Genomic DNA, 16,176 nt, shown 5'->3' with positions numbered 1-16,176 from the left:
AGCCTCTTGATTTGGGACTGAATTCTCAGTAGCACAGACAGGGGCAACTGAATCCACAGCCTACAAAGACATTCAGGTCTACCTCAGTCGAGGAAGGGGGCAAAGAGGTCTAAAGCTTGAGTTTCTGGCCAGTGAATAAGCTGATATAACCCCCTTGAAACTCCCAAAGTTTCTGCTATCTTCAAAATTGGAAACTTGTGTGGAAATGATTGAATATTTTTTGCTATATTACCATTAGTCATTCTTACTCAAACTCCATTTTACCAATTAAAAGTGATAGTGAAAATCTAAGTGCTTCATGAGTGGTGAAGCAGGCCTGCAAGTGTCTTTATTTCTTTTTTTTAAATGAAATCTATTTTTTAATATTTATTTATTTAGTCCCTTTTGTTGCCCTTTTTATTGTTGTAGTTATTATTGTTGTTGATACTGATGTTGTCGTTGTTGGATAGGACAGAGAGAAATGGAGAGAAGAGGGGAAGACAGAGAGGGGGAGAGAAAGACAGACACCTGCAGACCTGCTTCACCACCTCTGAAGCGACTCCCCTGCAGGTGGGGAGCAGGGGCGATCGAACCAGGATCTTTATGCCGGTCCTTGCACTTTGCGCCGTGTGCGCTTAACCCGCTGCGCTACCACCCGACGCCCTTATGACATTTTCTGTACTCGTGTAAATATACATTTTAGATAGTGTGAGCTTTACCTGCAGCCATTTCTCAGTCACTTTTGAGCTCAATAGGCACATTGTCAGTGTGCAGAGCTTCCCTCTCCTGCTGACTGAAGATTTTGTCACAATGTTCCTGCTACTCTGGCTCCTGCTGCCTAGAAAGTAGCTCACCGGGGTAAGCGCACATGGTGCAAAGCGCAAGGACCCGGGTTCCAGCCCCCAGCTCCCCATCTGCAGGCGAGTCGCTTCGGTGAAGCAGGTCTGCAGGTGTCTGTCTTTCTCTCCCCCTCTCTGTCTTCCCCTCCTCTCTCCATTTCTCTCTGTCCTATCCAACAACAGTGACAGCAATAACAACAACAAGGGCAATAAAAATGGGGAAAATGGCCTTCAGGAGTAGTGGATTCGTAATGTAGACACTGACCCCCAATGATAACCCTAGAGGCAAAAAAAATTAAAGGAGACCCCCCAAAAAAACTTTTTTTTAAAGTAGAGTCTACAACAATGACAGAAAACTTGAAAAAAAAATCTGACCCTCACCAAGAATATCTCATTTTCTTTATATGTCAGTTGCTTGCCCTCAGACTGGGACTGCTCAGAGTTAACTGTTGAGCCAAGTTCTTAGACACACTTCACCCTGGGTGTTAAGACCTCGGAGGCCTCCCAGTGCGCAGCTTTCTGATTGGTTCTGAGTTCCAGACTCGGTTGTGGGTTCTTCCTTCTATGCCGCTCTTCTTGTCAGCTAAGTTTTTTTTTTCTTAATGGTCCTGCTCATAAAACATTGCTCACTGCTACCAGAGGGAAGATTTATGAGCTGTGAAACATTTCTGCAGGTCTCTCCATCTCTCTCTCCTCTTCAACCCCTCCCCTCTCAGTTTCTGTTTCTTTCTTCCTTCCTTCCTTCCTTTTTTTTTTTTTTAAAGATTTTGTTTATGTATTAATGAGAAAGATAGGAGGAGAGAGAGAGAGAGAGAGAGAGAGAGAGAGAACCAGATGTCACTCTGGTACATGTGCTGCTGGGGATCAAACTCTGCGCCAATGCCTTATCCACTGCACCACCAAAACAAATAAAGAAATTAAAAAGAAAACCTTTCTCATTGGATAATTCATTGCTGACCCAGTTTGAAGACCCAGTGCCACAGGGAAGATACTATGGCCTGGAGCTCAATGAAGGTTATGCAAAAGACTCGTGCAAAGGTTATGCCGAAGGCTCCAATGTCCCAAAACTCAGACCAATATATGCCAGAGCTGAGCAGTGCTCTGGGGTCGAGCTAGCTAGCTATCATTAAAATAAATCTAAAAAAAAACTTTTTTTACTTATCTTCCCTTTTGCTGTCCTTATTTTATAGTGTTGTTGTAGTTATTACTGTTGTTGTTATTGATGTCATCATTGTTTGATAGGACAGAGAGAAATGGAGAGAGGAAGGGAAGACAGAGAGGGGGAGAGAAAGACAGACACCTGCAGACCTGCTTCACTGCCTGTGAAGTGACCACCAACAGGGGGGCTCGAACTGGGATCCTTATGCAGGTACTTGAGCTTTGGTCATGTGCACTTACCCCGGTGAGCTACCACCGGATTCCCAAAAGATTTTTAAATCAAGCGTAGGACCTGTAAGAGAGCCTACCTGGGAGTATGTCTGCTTTATCACATGTAGCACATCCCATTTTCCAAGCTGATCCCCACCACTCTGCAGAAAGCTTCAGTGCTGAAGTATCTTTCTTTCCCTTTCTACTCAATTTGAGAAAAAAATTTCACCAGAGCAGTGAACTCTGCCCCCCATGGCAAAACAAACAAAGAAAATCTAATTGGAGAGGCAGGGATAGCTTATGGAGAGAACTTAATCAGCAACTCAAATAATACAAGGCAAAACACCTCTCTGTCTAATTACTTTTTCATCTTTTGCCTCTGGGGTTATCACTGGGGCTCAGTGCCACCACTCCCGGGGACCATTTTTTCATGGTTGTTGAGTGTGACAGAGAAATCAATAGTGGAGGGAAGACAGAAAGGGGAAACGAAAGACAGACACCTGCAAATCTGCTTCACCACTTGTGAAGCCTCCTTTAGGTGGGGAGCCGGGATCTTTACTCTGGTCCTTGTGCTTTGCTCCATGTGCACTTAACCCAGTGTTCTTCTGCCCAACGCCCTGGAGTTTCGTTTTAGAAGTGATGATAATTAAACCCATTTGGACTACAACCACTGAAAAATGAAACTGCTATAATTTTATATGTTGTAAATTGTGTGTTAAATGAATGTTTGTGAAACCAAAGAAAATACTGTATTTGTTTTCTTAGAACAATATGTATTAGGATACCTCTGCCCTGTAAATAGAATAAATAAGTCATTTTCCAATAAATAAAACATCATATTTTATACTAAATATTGAATAGTATATGTTTTTTTCTAAAGTCTAGAATGGGACTTTTAAATAAAATCACCCTTTGTTTATTGAGTGCATCAATTCATATGTCCTTTATTCCAGATATCAGTTTAAATTAATACATAGGAATATGGACCAATAAAACTTCTACATAATCCAGGGACCTGTTAAATAGCAATCATTGTCACTGTGTTCAGATGTCAAACATGGGATAAATTAGGACATACTGGTAGTTATATAAGTATATCTGAAACTGAATGGTAATACTTGCTGAATTCCAACTGATCTCATTTGTGTTTACATATGGACAGTAAGTCAATTAACTGCAGGCTTTACCATATGCATTCCGCAGGACTGCCATAGAGCATGACCATGGATTCTGTGGATTTAAATATGAGAAATAGGTGCCGGGTGGTGGCCCACCTGGTTGAGCGCACGTATTACAGTGCTCAAGGACCTGGGTTCGAGCCCCCTCTCCACTTGCAGGGGGAAAGCTTTGTGAGTGGGAAAGCAGGGCTGCAGGTGTCTTTCTGTCTCTCTCCTTCTCTATCGCCCTCTTGATTTCTGGCTGTCTCTATCCAATAAATAAAGATAATTAAAAAAATAATAAAATATGAGAAATAATATTCATAGTTCTGGAGGACAAAAGTCAAACGGCATGGTGTCTGCATGACTGGTCCCCTCCTGGGAACTGAAAGGGCAGATCTGTCCCACGTCTCCTTCGTAACGTCTAGTGGTTTCTGGCGAGTCTTAGAATCCCTTGGTTTGCAGTCATCTCACTCTGAGCTCTACCAACATTTTCATTCTGAGTATTTGTGCTTCTACGTCTTGTCTTCTTCATAAAAGGACATCAGTGATTGACTTTAGGACCTACTCAACTCCAGTGTAAATTCACCTTGATTTTTATCTTGTAGTTTATGACGAATTTATCGGAACACTAGTTCCAAACAACAGTACATTCTTTTTCTTAATATTTATTTATTTATTCCCTTTTGTTGCCCTTGTTATTTTATTGTTGTAGTTATTATTGTTGTTGTTGGATAGGACAGAGAAAAGTGGAAAGAGGAAAACAGTACATTCTGGGGTTCTGATGGGATGTGGAATTGGGGCAGTTGGAGAGCACTGTCAACTAATAGAGTTAGTATGTATAGCAGGTAATTGGATTGTTTTCTTCTATGACAATGTATTTTAAGTAGTATATAATATGTATATATACTTAAATATATACATATGTATATATTACTAAGTAACTTCACAAAATAAGATCCCAATAAAAAAGTCTCTGATTTGTTTGACATTTCTAACAGACTGGTCAGAGCAGCGGACACAGTCTCCATGTTCACAGCTCTTGGCCAAGAGCATTACTGGGTTACCAGCAACCTGTCACAGGTGACAAACTAAAATTTCCTGCTGTGAGCAGACAATCACTGCAAATGTTAGTGACACCAGAGGTAAGGAATTAACAGCTCTTTCAAGCATGAATATGTCCTTCCGCAAGTGTCACTGAAAGTGGAGATAATCTCATATCTCACATCACTGAGACAGGACACTAAAGAAATGTCATTGATATGCTGTTGATACAATAAATGACAAAATTTATAAGCTAGGTTAATTCAGAAATATTTACACATTATAGGTAAGTATGATTATCATAATAATGTTATTCTTTAGTCTTTGGTGATTTCATATTAAATCGCCTACCATGAATACTAACTTTTCTATGTTTTTGTTCTTTAAGCAACTGTCATAATTTATGTATATAAAGTAGTACCCAGTGTTTTTGAACACAGAAACTTTGTTATTCTTTAATTATGTTGTACTGAAAAGAAAACCATACCCCTTCCCAAATTATCATTTTTCTGATCGCTACTTTGGAGGAAGGGAAGTCAAACTCACAACTATTGTGATTACAAAGGACTCTCTTTGACATAGTGGGATTCTATTTCTGTGCTGTCACCAGCTGATAGGTAACATAATTTTCTCAGTGCTACTTAAATTCTCAGTCATTGTTGGAATACATAGTAATTATACATTAGATCCTGGCCTGTTATAATCTAAACTCTTTAGTGACAATAACAACATTTGGAACGAGTTCATGCTGCAGTGGCAGCAGAATAAGAGGACCGCTCATGTGCTCTCTGCCTTGCTGTGTGAGCTCTGCATTTACACTCCAGTAACAGAAAAAAGTGCTACAGCACACTCTACGTCTCTCTCTTTCTGAGTTTTTACAAAATGAGTCCCAAGATCAGTGAAGTTTAGCGTGTGTAAGGCCATACTACACAAACAAAGAAATCAACAAATCACAGTAACAACAGCAAAACCAAAACAATAACAACAACAACAACAACAACAAAGCAATAGAAGAAGAACAATTCCCAAAGTGGGGGGATTGGCATGCATTAAAGTTCTTTTTTTAATTTTTTTTTATTTATTCCCTTTTGTTGCCCTTGTTGTTTTATTGTTGTAGTTATTATTGTTGTTGTCGTTGTTGGATAGGACAGAGAGAAATGGAGAGAGGAGGGGAAGACAGAGAGGAGGAGAGAAAGACAGACACCTGCAGACCTGCTTCACCGCCTGTGAAGCGACTCCCCTGCTGGTGGGGAGCCGGGTTCGAACCGGGATCCTTATGCTGGTCCTTGTGCTTTGCGCCACCTGCGCTTAACCCGCTGCGCTACAGCCCGACTCCCCGCATTAAAGTTCTTAATTTAAAAACGGAATGCCCTGGAAAGAGCCTGTAACATTTTAATGTTAATCCGAATTCAAATCACATTTCACCAACTGACATTAATAAGCAGAAAAGGTAACCGATCATTCATGATTACTGGTCCTCAGAAGAAGAAGAGTGGAGAGCTTGGTGTTTTTCTGTGTAGTTCAAAATAAGTTTCAACTGTTCTATTTATTTTTAAAAATATTAATTGATTCATTTATTTTACCAGAGCACTGCTCCACTCTGGTTTATGGTGGTGCAGAGAACTGAAACTGAGACTTCGGAGTCTCAGGCATGACAGCTTTTTTTTTTTTTTTAATTTTTAAAAAAATCTTTATTTATTAGATAGAGACAGCCAGAAATGGGAAGGGAAATGGGTGACAAAGAGGGAGAGAGACAGACACCTGCAGCCCTGCTTCACCACTCGTGAAGATTTCCCTCTACAGGTGGGGACCGGGGGCTCGAACCTGGGTCCTTGTGCACTGTAACATGTGCACTCAACCAGGTGCACCGCCACCAGGCTCCGTCAACTGTTCTGTTTCTATAGACCGAATGTTTATAACTTTTTAGTAGGATGAGCATCATTTGTGGTCCTCTTCCTTCTCATTGGACTTGATTTGTAGTTTAGTGGTTAAGGCAACAAACCTTGGTGTCAGAATAGTGTGGTTTGATTCCCTGCAAATTTACCATTTCTGGAGGATCCCACAGATATCCCAAGCACCATACAGCAACAAAGAAAATATGTATGGCTCCTACTCTGTGAATCCAATATTCAACTGGAAAATACAGATACTTTTTCAAACAAACTTCAATTTAAAAAAAAGACAGTAATAGATAAGTGAATGTTCTAGAAAGGGGAGGAGCCGTGCAATAGTGATTTTGGTGGTGCTGGAAGTGGTTGCTCCTTTAACAAAGATTTGGAAAGCCTTCTTTAAGGAAGTGACATTCAAACTAGAACCTGAATAAAGAAAGGAAACCAGAGCTGCCAACATTCAGGTATCCCAGCTTCCCACAGTTTCTCCATCTGTAAAATAAGGCACAGGGCCCCTTTGATGAAGAAATGTGTGAATGAACAAAAAGCTCTTAGCAATGACCTAGTGAGAGTGTGAGGCCATTTTTTTTTTTTTTTTTTGGCTCTCTGTTCTTAAGACATCAAAGCCTAAAGCAAGGTTAGCTTTTAATCTTGTTAACGGCAAAGTTACCAAGTTACCTGACGCACGTGAGAGAAATTTATTCTCTTATCTCTAGATGTCATTCCAGAAGCACATCCATTGTTTTTGGATTGCTCCAAAATCCAGGATTCTGTGAATATGGTGATTGTCACTATCTATCTATTTTTAAATTAGTTGGGCAAATAACACAATAATACTTAAAATGGCCAAATCCACATTTAATGCATCTGAAGGTTTTTTATCCAGCATTGCTGTGCTCCTCTGCATTCTATGTTATTTTAAAATTAGCACGTTAAACAGTAGTCCCCAGAGGCTGTGGTCTGGCCTTGATGTCACTAGTTTAGTTACATAGCTAATTCCACCATTGAACCAAGTGTCAGTGCGTGTGAAGAGAGTCCATGAGTCAATTGCCAGCACAGAACTCTTCCTGACATGGGAAGGCAGATGATCTCAACTTCTGAGTGCATACAGTGCAGATTTCTAGTTGAATGGTTCTTGACAATAGTGTCCTCTGAAACATAATGCCTGGCCAGAAGCCAATGATTATGCCACCATACAAATCACTGTGCATCTAACGCCAGGACGCCTCTGCGCAATAGTAACAACAAGAGCTCTCAGTCCTGGTGTTCCACAAGATGTTGCATTGGCTCTTTTATTCTTTATCAGACCTTGGAATTAAAGACCTCATTTAGATGATTTCAGGAAATAAGTGATGGTATAGAAAGAGTCGGAGAGGGGGGATTTTGTTGTATTTTAAGAACAGCTTTGCTATCTTAAATTGCCCACCGAGACAAAATCAGTTTATGTTTTGTAACCTAGTTGTATTAATTGTTTAGCAGATATTTTCACTTTAAATTTCTTGTTTAATTACAAAACTAAAGCAGCTTGGTTCAAACTGTTAACTAATGACCCATATATCATTTAGTAATTGCTAGTTTCTCTCGGCAGTGCATTAATTTTATAAGAATTACAGAATCTTAAATGTGAAATGGAGTTTTTTTAACATTAAAATATTAGGACACATAATTTGTTTCAGATATCATTTTATGCAACTAGAACTAGTAGAACATTTTAACAGATAGCCTAAATCTCCATTTTAATGTGCCCTTAATTGTCTATTTTCAGATTAAAAGTAGTTAGAAGATATTTTACAAGTGTGATTGGTGATGCAAGTGAAATCCAGGCTATGCAGTTTTCTGTTCAAAAGGAATTATGCTCCAGTTAAAATATGTTGCCAAATTTCATCTCCTAACTGTGAAATTATCTGCTAATTTCAAATATCAAGTGTTGTATTTTTTTTCCTGGAAATAACTTCTTCAATTTTCACATTAAATAAGTAGACATGAACATCTGAGTTTATAGGCATATTAATTGTATAAGATGGTGAGACACACAGGACTATAAATATTACTTATAATAGACAATATATAGCACTAGAGGAAATATTTTCCCTAGTGAACTCAGAGCTTCCAGGTTATTTTTGCTTGTTTGATTTGTTTTCACTTAGTAAAATATATTCTTATTAGCTAGAAATATTCAGTAACTAATTATAATGCCATAAGATTCTTTTAAATAGGAGCAACAATTCAAGAAGCAAAGAAAAAGATACTTGAAAGGGTTCTTGTGGTTTGAAAATGCCTTCCAAATATTCATTAAACATTTAAGCGAGTAAATTTGTAGAATATGTTTCTGACATTGGCACTGGTTCTGTGGTATTTTTCTGATCAGATGGAAGTGCTGTGTGTTATGCAGAGTGCATTCAGTTCATCCATGCATGAACAATATCATTTTCATAAATTAAAACCTCCCCTGCAGAAGGAACATCTGTGCCTTCCTTTGAATAAAAGATGGTGGCATGTGAGTTACTCTTTGACTATCTGAAAGAATCCTTATGTTTTAGAATGAAGTCATATAGGCAAAATAGGAAAAAGAAATCAAACCTTAATTGGAATCCTCATGTCTACCTTACAAATCCATATTATATTGATTAATCTCCCTACTTGTTCTTTTCCAGAGTTATTTAAAATGCCCTTTTCCTATGATTTCTTCTGTTCACATCAGCAACAGCTTTCAGTCTGCATGGAGATGTCTATTTTTAATTACAGGTGAAATTTAACTGATGAATAGGTCACATCATATCTGAATGTTCACTTCATGGTCTCCTGGGCTAGAAGCCTGGTAGTCTTTGGCTATCGATCTCTTCAAGTAATAACAGTGAGAGAAATCCTTGATATAGGAAGCAACAGCTTGATTCTTGATTCCAAAATAACAACTCAGATTCACTTAGAATAAGTTTACTACATTTTGGATAACATTGGGATTAACTTAAACATGTTTCTGTCATGTCATGAAAGCTGATGGAAAACATGCTAACATGATGTATTTTCAACTCAGTCCAACATATTTCCTGTTGAGATCTCCCTTACTGTTACTGTCACAGCTTGATATAGCTCATTGGCAATGTTATTAGTATGGCTAATCGTTCCCATCCATTAGAGTATTCACATTTTTCTGGAGCAGCTTGCTAAATGAGGGCACCTTTCTGGAACCCCTAAATCACCAATGAGAAGGATATTAAAGGAACAAGCTTGAGAAGGGGGGTAGTCATCTAATGTGGCATCCGAATTAGAGGAGGAACAATGGAGTTACTAATGACAGTAATCACAGCACCATGGCAGAGCCAGGGCACAAGTGCCAAAACGTTATTCCCCAGGAATCACTCCTGTCAATTGGTACATCCAGAGAAAGAGAAATGCCAAACTTTCTTCTTCTTCTTCTTCTTCTTCTTCTTCTTCTTCTTCTTCTTCTTCTTCTTCTTCTTCTTCTTCTTCTTCTTCTTCTTCTTCTTCTTCTCCTTCTCCTCCTCCTCCTCCTCCTCCTCCTCCTCCTCCTCCTCCTCCTCCTCCTCCTCCTCCTCCTCCTCCTCCTTCTTCTTCTTCTTTTTAGTGGATGTAACAATGGGTAGAATCATCTGTAAATTTTTTCAGTGAGTTTGGTCTATAAACCAACACAGCAGTATGCCAAAGGAGGAGAGGGAAAATAACACCTTAAGATATACCAACAGGGAGTCAGGCTGCAGTGCAGTGGGTTAAGCGCAGGTGGCACAAAGCGCAAGGACAGGTGTAAGGATCCCTGGTTCAAGGCCCCGGGTCCCCACCTGCAGGGGAGTCGCTTCACAAACGGTGAAGCAGGTCTGCAAGTGTCTATCTTTCTCTCCCCCTCTCTGTCGTCCCCGTCCCCTCCTATCTCCATTTCTCTCTGTCCTATCCAACAACAATGACATCAATGATTACTACAACAATAAAACAGCAAGGGCAACAAAAGGCAATAAATAATAAAAAAATATTTTTTAAAAAAGATATCATACCAACAATGTCTTCTTGGATACTAATAATGTTTTATCTTATTTCCCTAGAAATATTGCTGAACTCATCCTGAGACATTTACAGAGCAATTATAAAATGCTGCTCCTTCTTGTAGTCTTTCATTAAGTAATTTGCTCTTGGCATCTCCTAAAATTATGAAACTTTCTTTTGAGGATAATCCTTGTCTGCATAGATAACCTTTCAGTTCGGGAAGGTGGATAACTAACAAACCAAGAAAATGTCAGAGTGTATTTAAAAATATGTTGTTAAATGTGTAAACAAATTAAGCTAGAATACTTGCTCCTATCTAACTTCTTAATAATTAAATATCCTTTTTTAAAAGATAAGAAACACATAGCATAATAATTTTAAGTGGAAACTAGAATATATAAAGATGAGAATAAACAAAGATAAGCACAGCCCCAATGGTTGTCAGCATGCCTCCTCCCTCATGCCAGCCTCATATTCCAAGTAATGAGATATTACTCTGGTTCTTTCATTATCCACAGAGAGTTGATATCTACTTAGGCAAGATAAGTAAAGTTTATATTTTCTTTTAGTCTAAAAGTAGTGCTTAGTTTACTTCTTGAATCCAGAAAACTAAGTAGCTATTTTGCCCAGAAAAGCTGTCCTTTAAAAATAACCTTAAAAAGAAATGCAACAACCACTCAGATTTTCAGTACTATTTTATTGCAACTGGATGAAGTGTTTTCTAAATTGTGCATTACACCATAATATACAGGATTACAAACAAGATTACAGTACAGATCAATTCCAGTGGTACCAGCATCACATCTCAAACAGCACTTATTCTGGGGTGCACTTTACATGCAATAGCTATTGTTCTAGTTATGAATTAAATGGTTTGATTTTCTTTAGACTACTGTACTAATTGACTACAATAGGTATAAATCTCAACCTCATTGGAGTTAGGCTCAGATTTATTACATAAATATATGACAAACCACCATTTGTGTGACTATGTATAAAATCATGCATTTATATTTTCTGGAAACATCAATAACTTCAGACTCTCTGTAAAACCATGGGATGCAAAGGAGTCAATGACTAAAAAGAAACAGTGCAAATTGTATGTGATAGTCAAGCAGCTTTTGATTTAAAGAAGGGATATGTTGGCATTTGTTTATAATATGTATATACAAGCTTGTGCAAGTAATGTATTGAATTGATATGTTTTGGTACAGAATACATATCTTGTTTTTTATATCCTCTGGAGAGTTGTGGATCTGGTTTTCATTTTAAGGAGAGGGAAAGACTTAAAGTGAAATGAATTGTTCAAATTGTGCAATTTTTTTTTTATCTTTACACTTAGAGAGGAAAGAAGTGCTAAGGCAACACAATAACTTTCTAAGCACTTTTCTGCTGGTTTAAATTAGTTAAATTATTTTGTATAAATTAGATATAATTCTACTTTTCTGATATGTATAAAAATTGATGAAGCTGCATGGTTTTAAAATAGGAAATCCACATTATAAAAAGTCATTAAAAATTCTGTACAAAATCACAATAAAATAATTCAGCATGGGAAAGGTAACAAGTAGTAAAATGCTGGTTGAAAAATATATATTTATATATATTTTAATTGGCCCATTACTAGTTTAAAAATTGCATAGATCCTAATTATTGCTTGTGATTTTGTTATCCCGATCAGATAATTAATATGATCTGAATACAACTACACCAAATTTGTGGTGCTTTCCTTATTTTTTCCCACTTTACTGTATTAGTTTTTTTTTTTTAATAGAAGAGCTATAGAAAATAATACATTAGAAGAACAGGAACTCTGATTCCCTGTTTCTCTCAAAGGCAGTAGCAACAATAAATACATATATCACTTGAAGCTTGGAGTATTTGCACTTTGCAGTAGTCGCACCCAAGGGCTGCCTTCTGTAAACACGACAGTCATTGTCAGCACGGTGGATTTGCTTCCCGGGGATGGTGAAACTGAACGTGCCTCTAATCGTGAAAGATGGCATTGAGCTGGGCACTCATGACTCGCTCGTGGTGCGAATGGCTATCGAAGGACATAATATTGTCTAGAGGGATTTCGCAGCGAGGGGCAGAGGCGCCAGAAAAGATTGATCCGTGGCTCTGGGCCCCTGCCAGGGTCGCTGCAGGATAGTGCATGGTAAAGGCATAATTTTTCTCAAAGTCGGCGGATGGTTCGTGTTTGAAAGAGAAGTTGCCATTGATGCTGAGTGGCGGGCTGAGGGGTCCGTCGAAGGAAGGGCTGGTGCAATCGGTGAGGGGGCTTTCGAAGAAGGGTTCCAGCGCTGCGCTGTAGGCGTGCGGCGGCGGCTTCACATGGAAGACGTGGGAGCTGTCCATGGTGCCGTAGGGGGGGCTGGGCAGCCCGGGCGACTGGTAGGAGTAAGGGTGCACCGGGAAGGAAGCGCTGGCTGTCGGCAGGTGGGGGGGCATGTCCTGGTTCTGCTCTGGCAGAAAAGTTCGCGGGTTGAGCTGCAGGCAGCCGGCGACCAAATTGGTGGTGGGCTGCGATAACCCCTTGCAGAGTGTCTGTACGAAAGAAACAAGATCCGGACTCTTTCCGGAACGCAGGATCTCCGACAGAGCCCAGATGTAGTTCTTGGCCAAGCGCAGCGTCTCGATTTTGGAGAGTTTCTGCGTCTTGGAGTAGCAGGGCACCACCTTGCGCAGATTGTCCAGGGCGGCGTTGAGCCCGTGCATGCGGTTGCGTTCCCTGGCATTGGCCTTCATGCGTCTCAGTTTAAAGCGCTCCAGGCGTGCCTTGGTCATCTTCTTCTTTTTGGGGCCACGCCTCTTGGGTTTTTGATCATCGTCCTCCTCTTCCTCTTCTTCCTCCTCTTCTAGATCCTCCTCTTCGTCCTCTTCCTCTCCGTTTCTGAGCGAGTCCTCTTCCGCGTTCATGGCTTCAAGGTCATCCTCTTTTTTGTCGGCTTCATGCTCCTCGTCCTGAGAACTCAGACATTCGTCTGTCCAGCTGGGGGGACCCTGGGGCTGAGGCTCGCCCATCACCCCGCTCTCGCTGTACGATTTGGTCATGTTTCAGTTTCCTACATTCAGCAGGGAAAAGAGGAGAAGAGAAAGAAAAGAAGAAAGACACTGCATTCAAAAACCACGTATGTCTTAACCGCTCATCCCCAAACACTGTAGAAATCCATGTGGAGGACTAAGTTTATTACAAGTGAGATGTCCCTAAGGTAAACTAGTTGCTGTGTTTTATAATGGCGTGTGTGTGTGTGTGTGTGTGTGTGTGTGTGTGTGTGTGGTTGGTACATAGGAGACAGGACAAGGCTTGGGGGACAGGAGTGTGAATAGCTGTATACACACACTCACGTGTGTATGTTCCCTAGTGATTAAGTTAAGTGTATTTATGGTCATTACCCAGCAGGATGGCAAGGGTAGAAATAAGCACACGTTCGGGCGATTTTAAGTTGATCTTACTGGATGTGTTCAAATCTACAAGTGTACACACACACACTATGAGTTTGAAAATTGCAGTTTTGTTCCCATCTCTACTGTAATTTTTTCTTTCTTTCTGTTTTTAGGGATTTAAATTGAAGTGGTATTACATAATTTACTAATGCTGGCGGCAGTTTTAAAGCAGATTAGACTGACCCCAGATACAGCAGCAAATTGCATAAAGGATGAAAAGTAATTTCCAGCAAATTTTTTACCACCGACTAAACATTTGGTAAGAAAAGTGGGCAGTGCTGTTCCATCCTAACCTAATATTTATTTCTTCTTCCCTTCTCCCACTCCTCTCCCTCTGCTTATATTTCCACCTCGAATAAAAGCTCTTGCTACAGGACCAGGGATGGGGGGAGGGAGGGGGTGGCTCAAAGAGCTCTTCCACGCTGGGGATCAGGTGCGGAAGGCTCTTCTCTAATAAACAGCCCATTGAAAGGGCCGCAGTCCTTTATTGGGGCTTTTCAAAGTTCGCCTCAAACCTTCCTTTAAAAGAATGAGTAATTATAATGGTCAGCGATTGGCAATGACGAAGTTGCCACTTCCAATAAGGAAAATAATAACCCTTTAGTTAAAAAAAAAAACAAACCTGAATTTCTGGCTCCTGTAGTAACTGCTAAGGACTTGGCCACCTTTTCTGCTGTAACAGGTAGCAGAAACGGGTCTCTCGCTTTCTCCAGGTTCGCCCCCTCCCATCCCCTTCTCAGCTAAACTATATCTGAACTCAACTTATTTTCCAGGGTGTATATACTGAAGGTACCAATGTTCTTTTTTAGCCACTTAAAAAATACTTGACACTTTCAATATGCTAAGATACACACACCCCCAAAATAAATCTTGGGAACACGGGTTCCACCACCACCACGCATTACTGGAATAATTTAAAAAGTGAAGCAGTTATTTGCTCTCAGAGCTTTGAGATTATCATTAATAATAATGGAGAAATTTTGTGCATTGTTAAGAATCCAATCTGAAGATGTTCCTATACGTCCCCCCCACACACCCCAAAAATATTTAATTAGAAAATCTGCAATGCGACTTTGAGTGGTGAGAGATAACGTGTGTCTATTTGCCTGCAGTCGTGGGGATGCACGTCCGTCTCAACACACAGGCTCACACATGCAAACATCTAGAATAGGTAAGTACGACGGGACTTACTTCAATGACTGCTTTTATTCTTGAAAAGAAGAAAAAGGCGGGGTAATTACCTGTAGTTGTTAGTAGGTCCTGAACAGTGACGGTCTCATAACCCCCGGGCCTCCCGGTGCAGTGCCTTCTGCGTGGGGCGAATTCCTCGTGTTCGGGGTGGGCGCCCAGGTTATATAGCCGAGTGGGTGATGCGGGGCGCGGGCGGGGCTGGGAGCCAGGAGGCGAGCGGGTCCCTGCGCCCCGCGCCTGCGCACGCGTCCACGCTGCGCTCTCCCTTCAGCACCCCCACCCCGCGCCCCCGCCCTGCACCCTCCCGCCTGTCCCACCCTCCTCGGGCTCCAGCTCCCCTGCCCCCCCCACCCCCGCCCCATCCCCTTCCTCCCCGGCATGCGCCATATGGTCTTCCTGGTCCAGCCAAGAGCCGGGAGCCACGTGACCTGCCCATTTGTATGCGGCGGAGCGCTCCATTCCGGCCCCTTTGTGGCCAGAAGAAAGTGGCCCATCTGTCGCCAGTTAGAGACTCCGCGGACCTGTTTTTACCCGCAGGAGAGATTAACCCTTTCTGGCGGCAGAAGAGGGGGCCAAGAGAGGGGGGGAGGGCAGTGGAGGGATGGGAGCGGGAAAGCTAAGGAGTGGGTTTAGCTCTGAGGAGCCCCTTTCGGAGCGGGAAGAAGCTTGGAGACGAAAGAGGCAGAAGCCAGGAGACTGGTCCTCTCAATAAAGTGTCCGGCCTCCTTTCGATTTCTCGCCCAGATTCTGACGTTCTGGACCCCAAGACTCCCAGCCCTCTCTGGGGTGCCCATCTAGCCCCCCTTGGCAGGTGCTTTGCACATTATTGCCAAAGGGAGGCTGCTCCTGATCCCCATCAGCCCTTTAAGCAAATATTTAGGACTTCATCAGTAAACATGGCCTTGAGACTCCTCAGCTACCCTCCCTAAGTGAATGCCCCACACCCATCCAGCACAGAAAATTTGTATCTTCCTCTACCATCACACATGTAATCTTGTGTGCTCTGATTCTTAGCTACCTCTGTCTTCAGACACTTCTCAACATACCTTTTCTTCCCACTCCCCAGGTTCTTGTCCCCAGATCTAGCTAGTCCGTATGCAGGTCTAGGGTCCAGTAGTCTTGGAGCTATCTTGCTTGAGACTTGGGGAACTTCCCTGAAACTTGGATTGCACCTTTGTTTTTTAAAAACCAAAATCTTTGAGTAATTGTGGAAGCGGGCCTCACTCTGACACCTTTGGCTCCCTTCCTTGCAGGAACTAAAGTCTC

The 16,176-nt window shown here is 41.2% G+C and overlaps 1 protein-coding gene across 2 annotated transcripts; it reads right to left on the bottom strand.

The window, feature by feature from the left end:
• Window positions 1–10,949: 10,949 nt before the first annotated feature.
• Window positions 10,950–15,086, bottom strand: NEUROD1 (neuronal differentiation 1). 2 transcript variants are annotated; one of them, XM_007522149.3, is made up of 2 exons: window positions 14,961–15,086; window positions 10,950–13,337 (listed from the first exon to the last, which is right to left on the bottom strand). In XM_007522149.3, the coding sequence occupies exon 2, from the start codon at window positions 13,324–13,326 to the stop codon at window positions 12,259–12,261; it is 1,068 nt and encodes a 355-aa protein (XP_007522211.1). In that variant the 5' UTR covers window positions 13,327–13,337; window positions 14,961–15,086; the 3' UTR covers window positions 10,950–12,258. The 2 variants fall into 2 exon arrangements, with proteins under 2 accessions (XP_007522211.1, XP_060033605.1); XM_060177622.1 differs by lacking the exon at window positions 14,961–15,086 and adding an exon at window positions 14,911–14,934.
• Window positions 15,087–16,176: the final 1,090 nt, after the last annotated feature.

The sequence above is a fragment of the Erinaceus europaeus genome, chromosome 18 (assembly GCF_950295315.1).
Source record: "Erinaceus europaeus chromosome 18, mEriEur2.1, whole genome shotgun sequence".
Lineage (NCBI taxonomy): Eukaryota > Metazoa > Chordata > Mammalia > Eulipotyphla > Erinaceidae > Erinaceus > Erinaceus europaeus.
Note: the sequence above shows the minus strand (reverse complement) of the source record. Positions and strands in the feature narration are given on the sequence as shown.

Bases quoted from the DNA above. Each gene is read 5' to 3' on its own strand.
- NEUROD1 (XM_007522149.3), bottom strand. From the start codon at position 13,326: ATGACCAAATCGTACAGCGAGAGCGGGGTGATGGGCGAGCCTCAGCCC.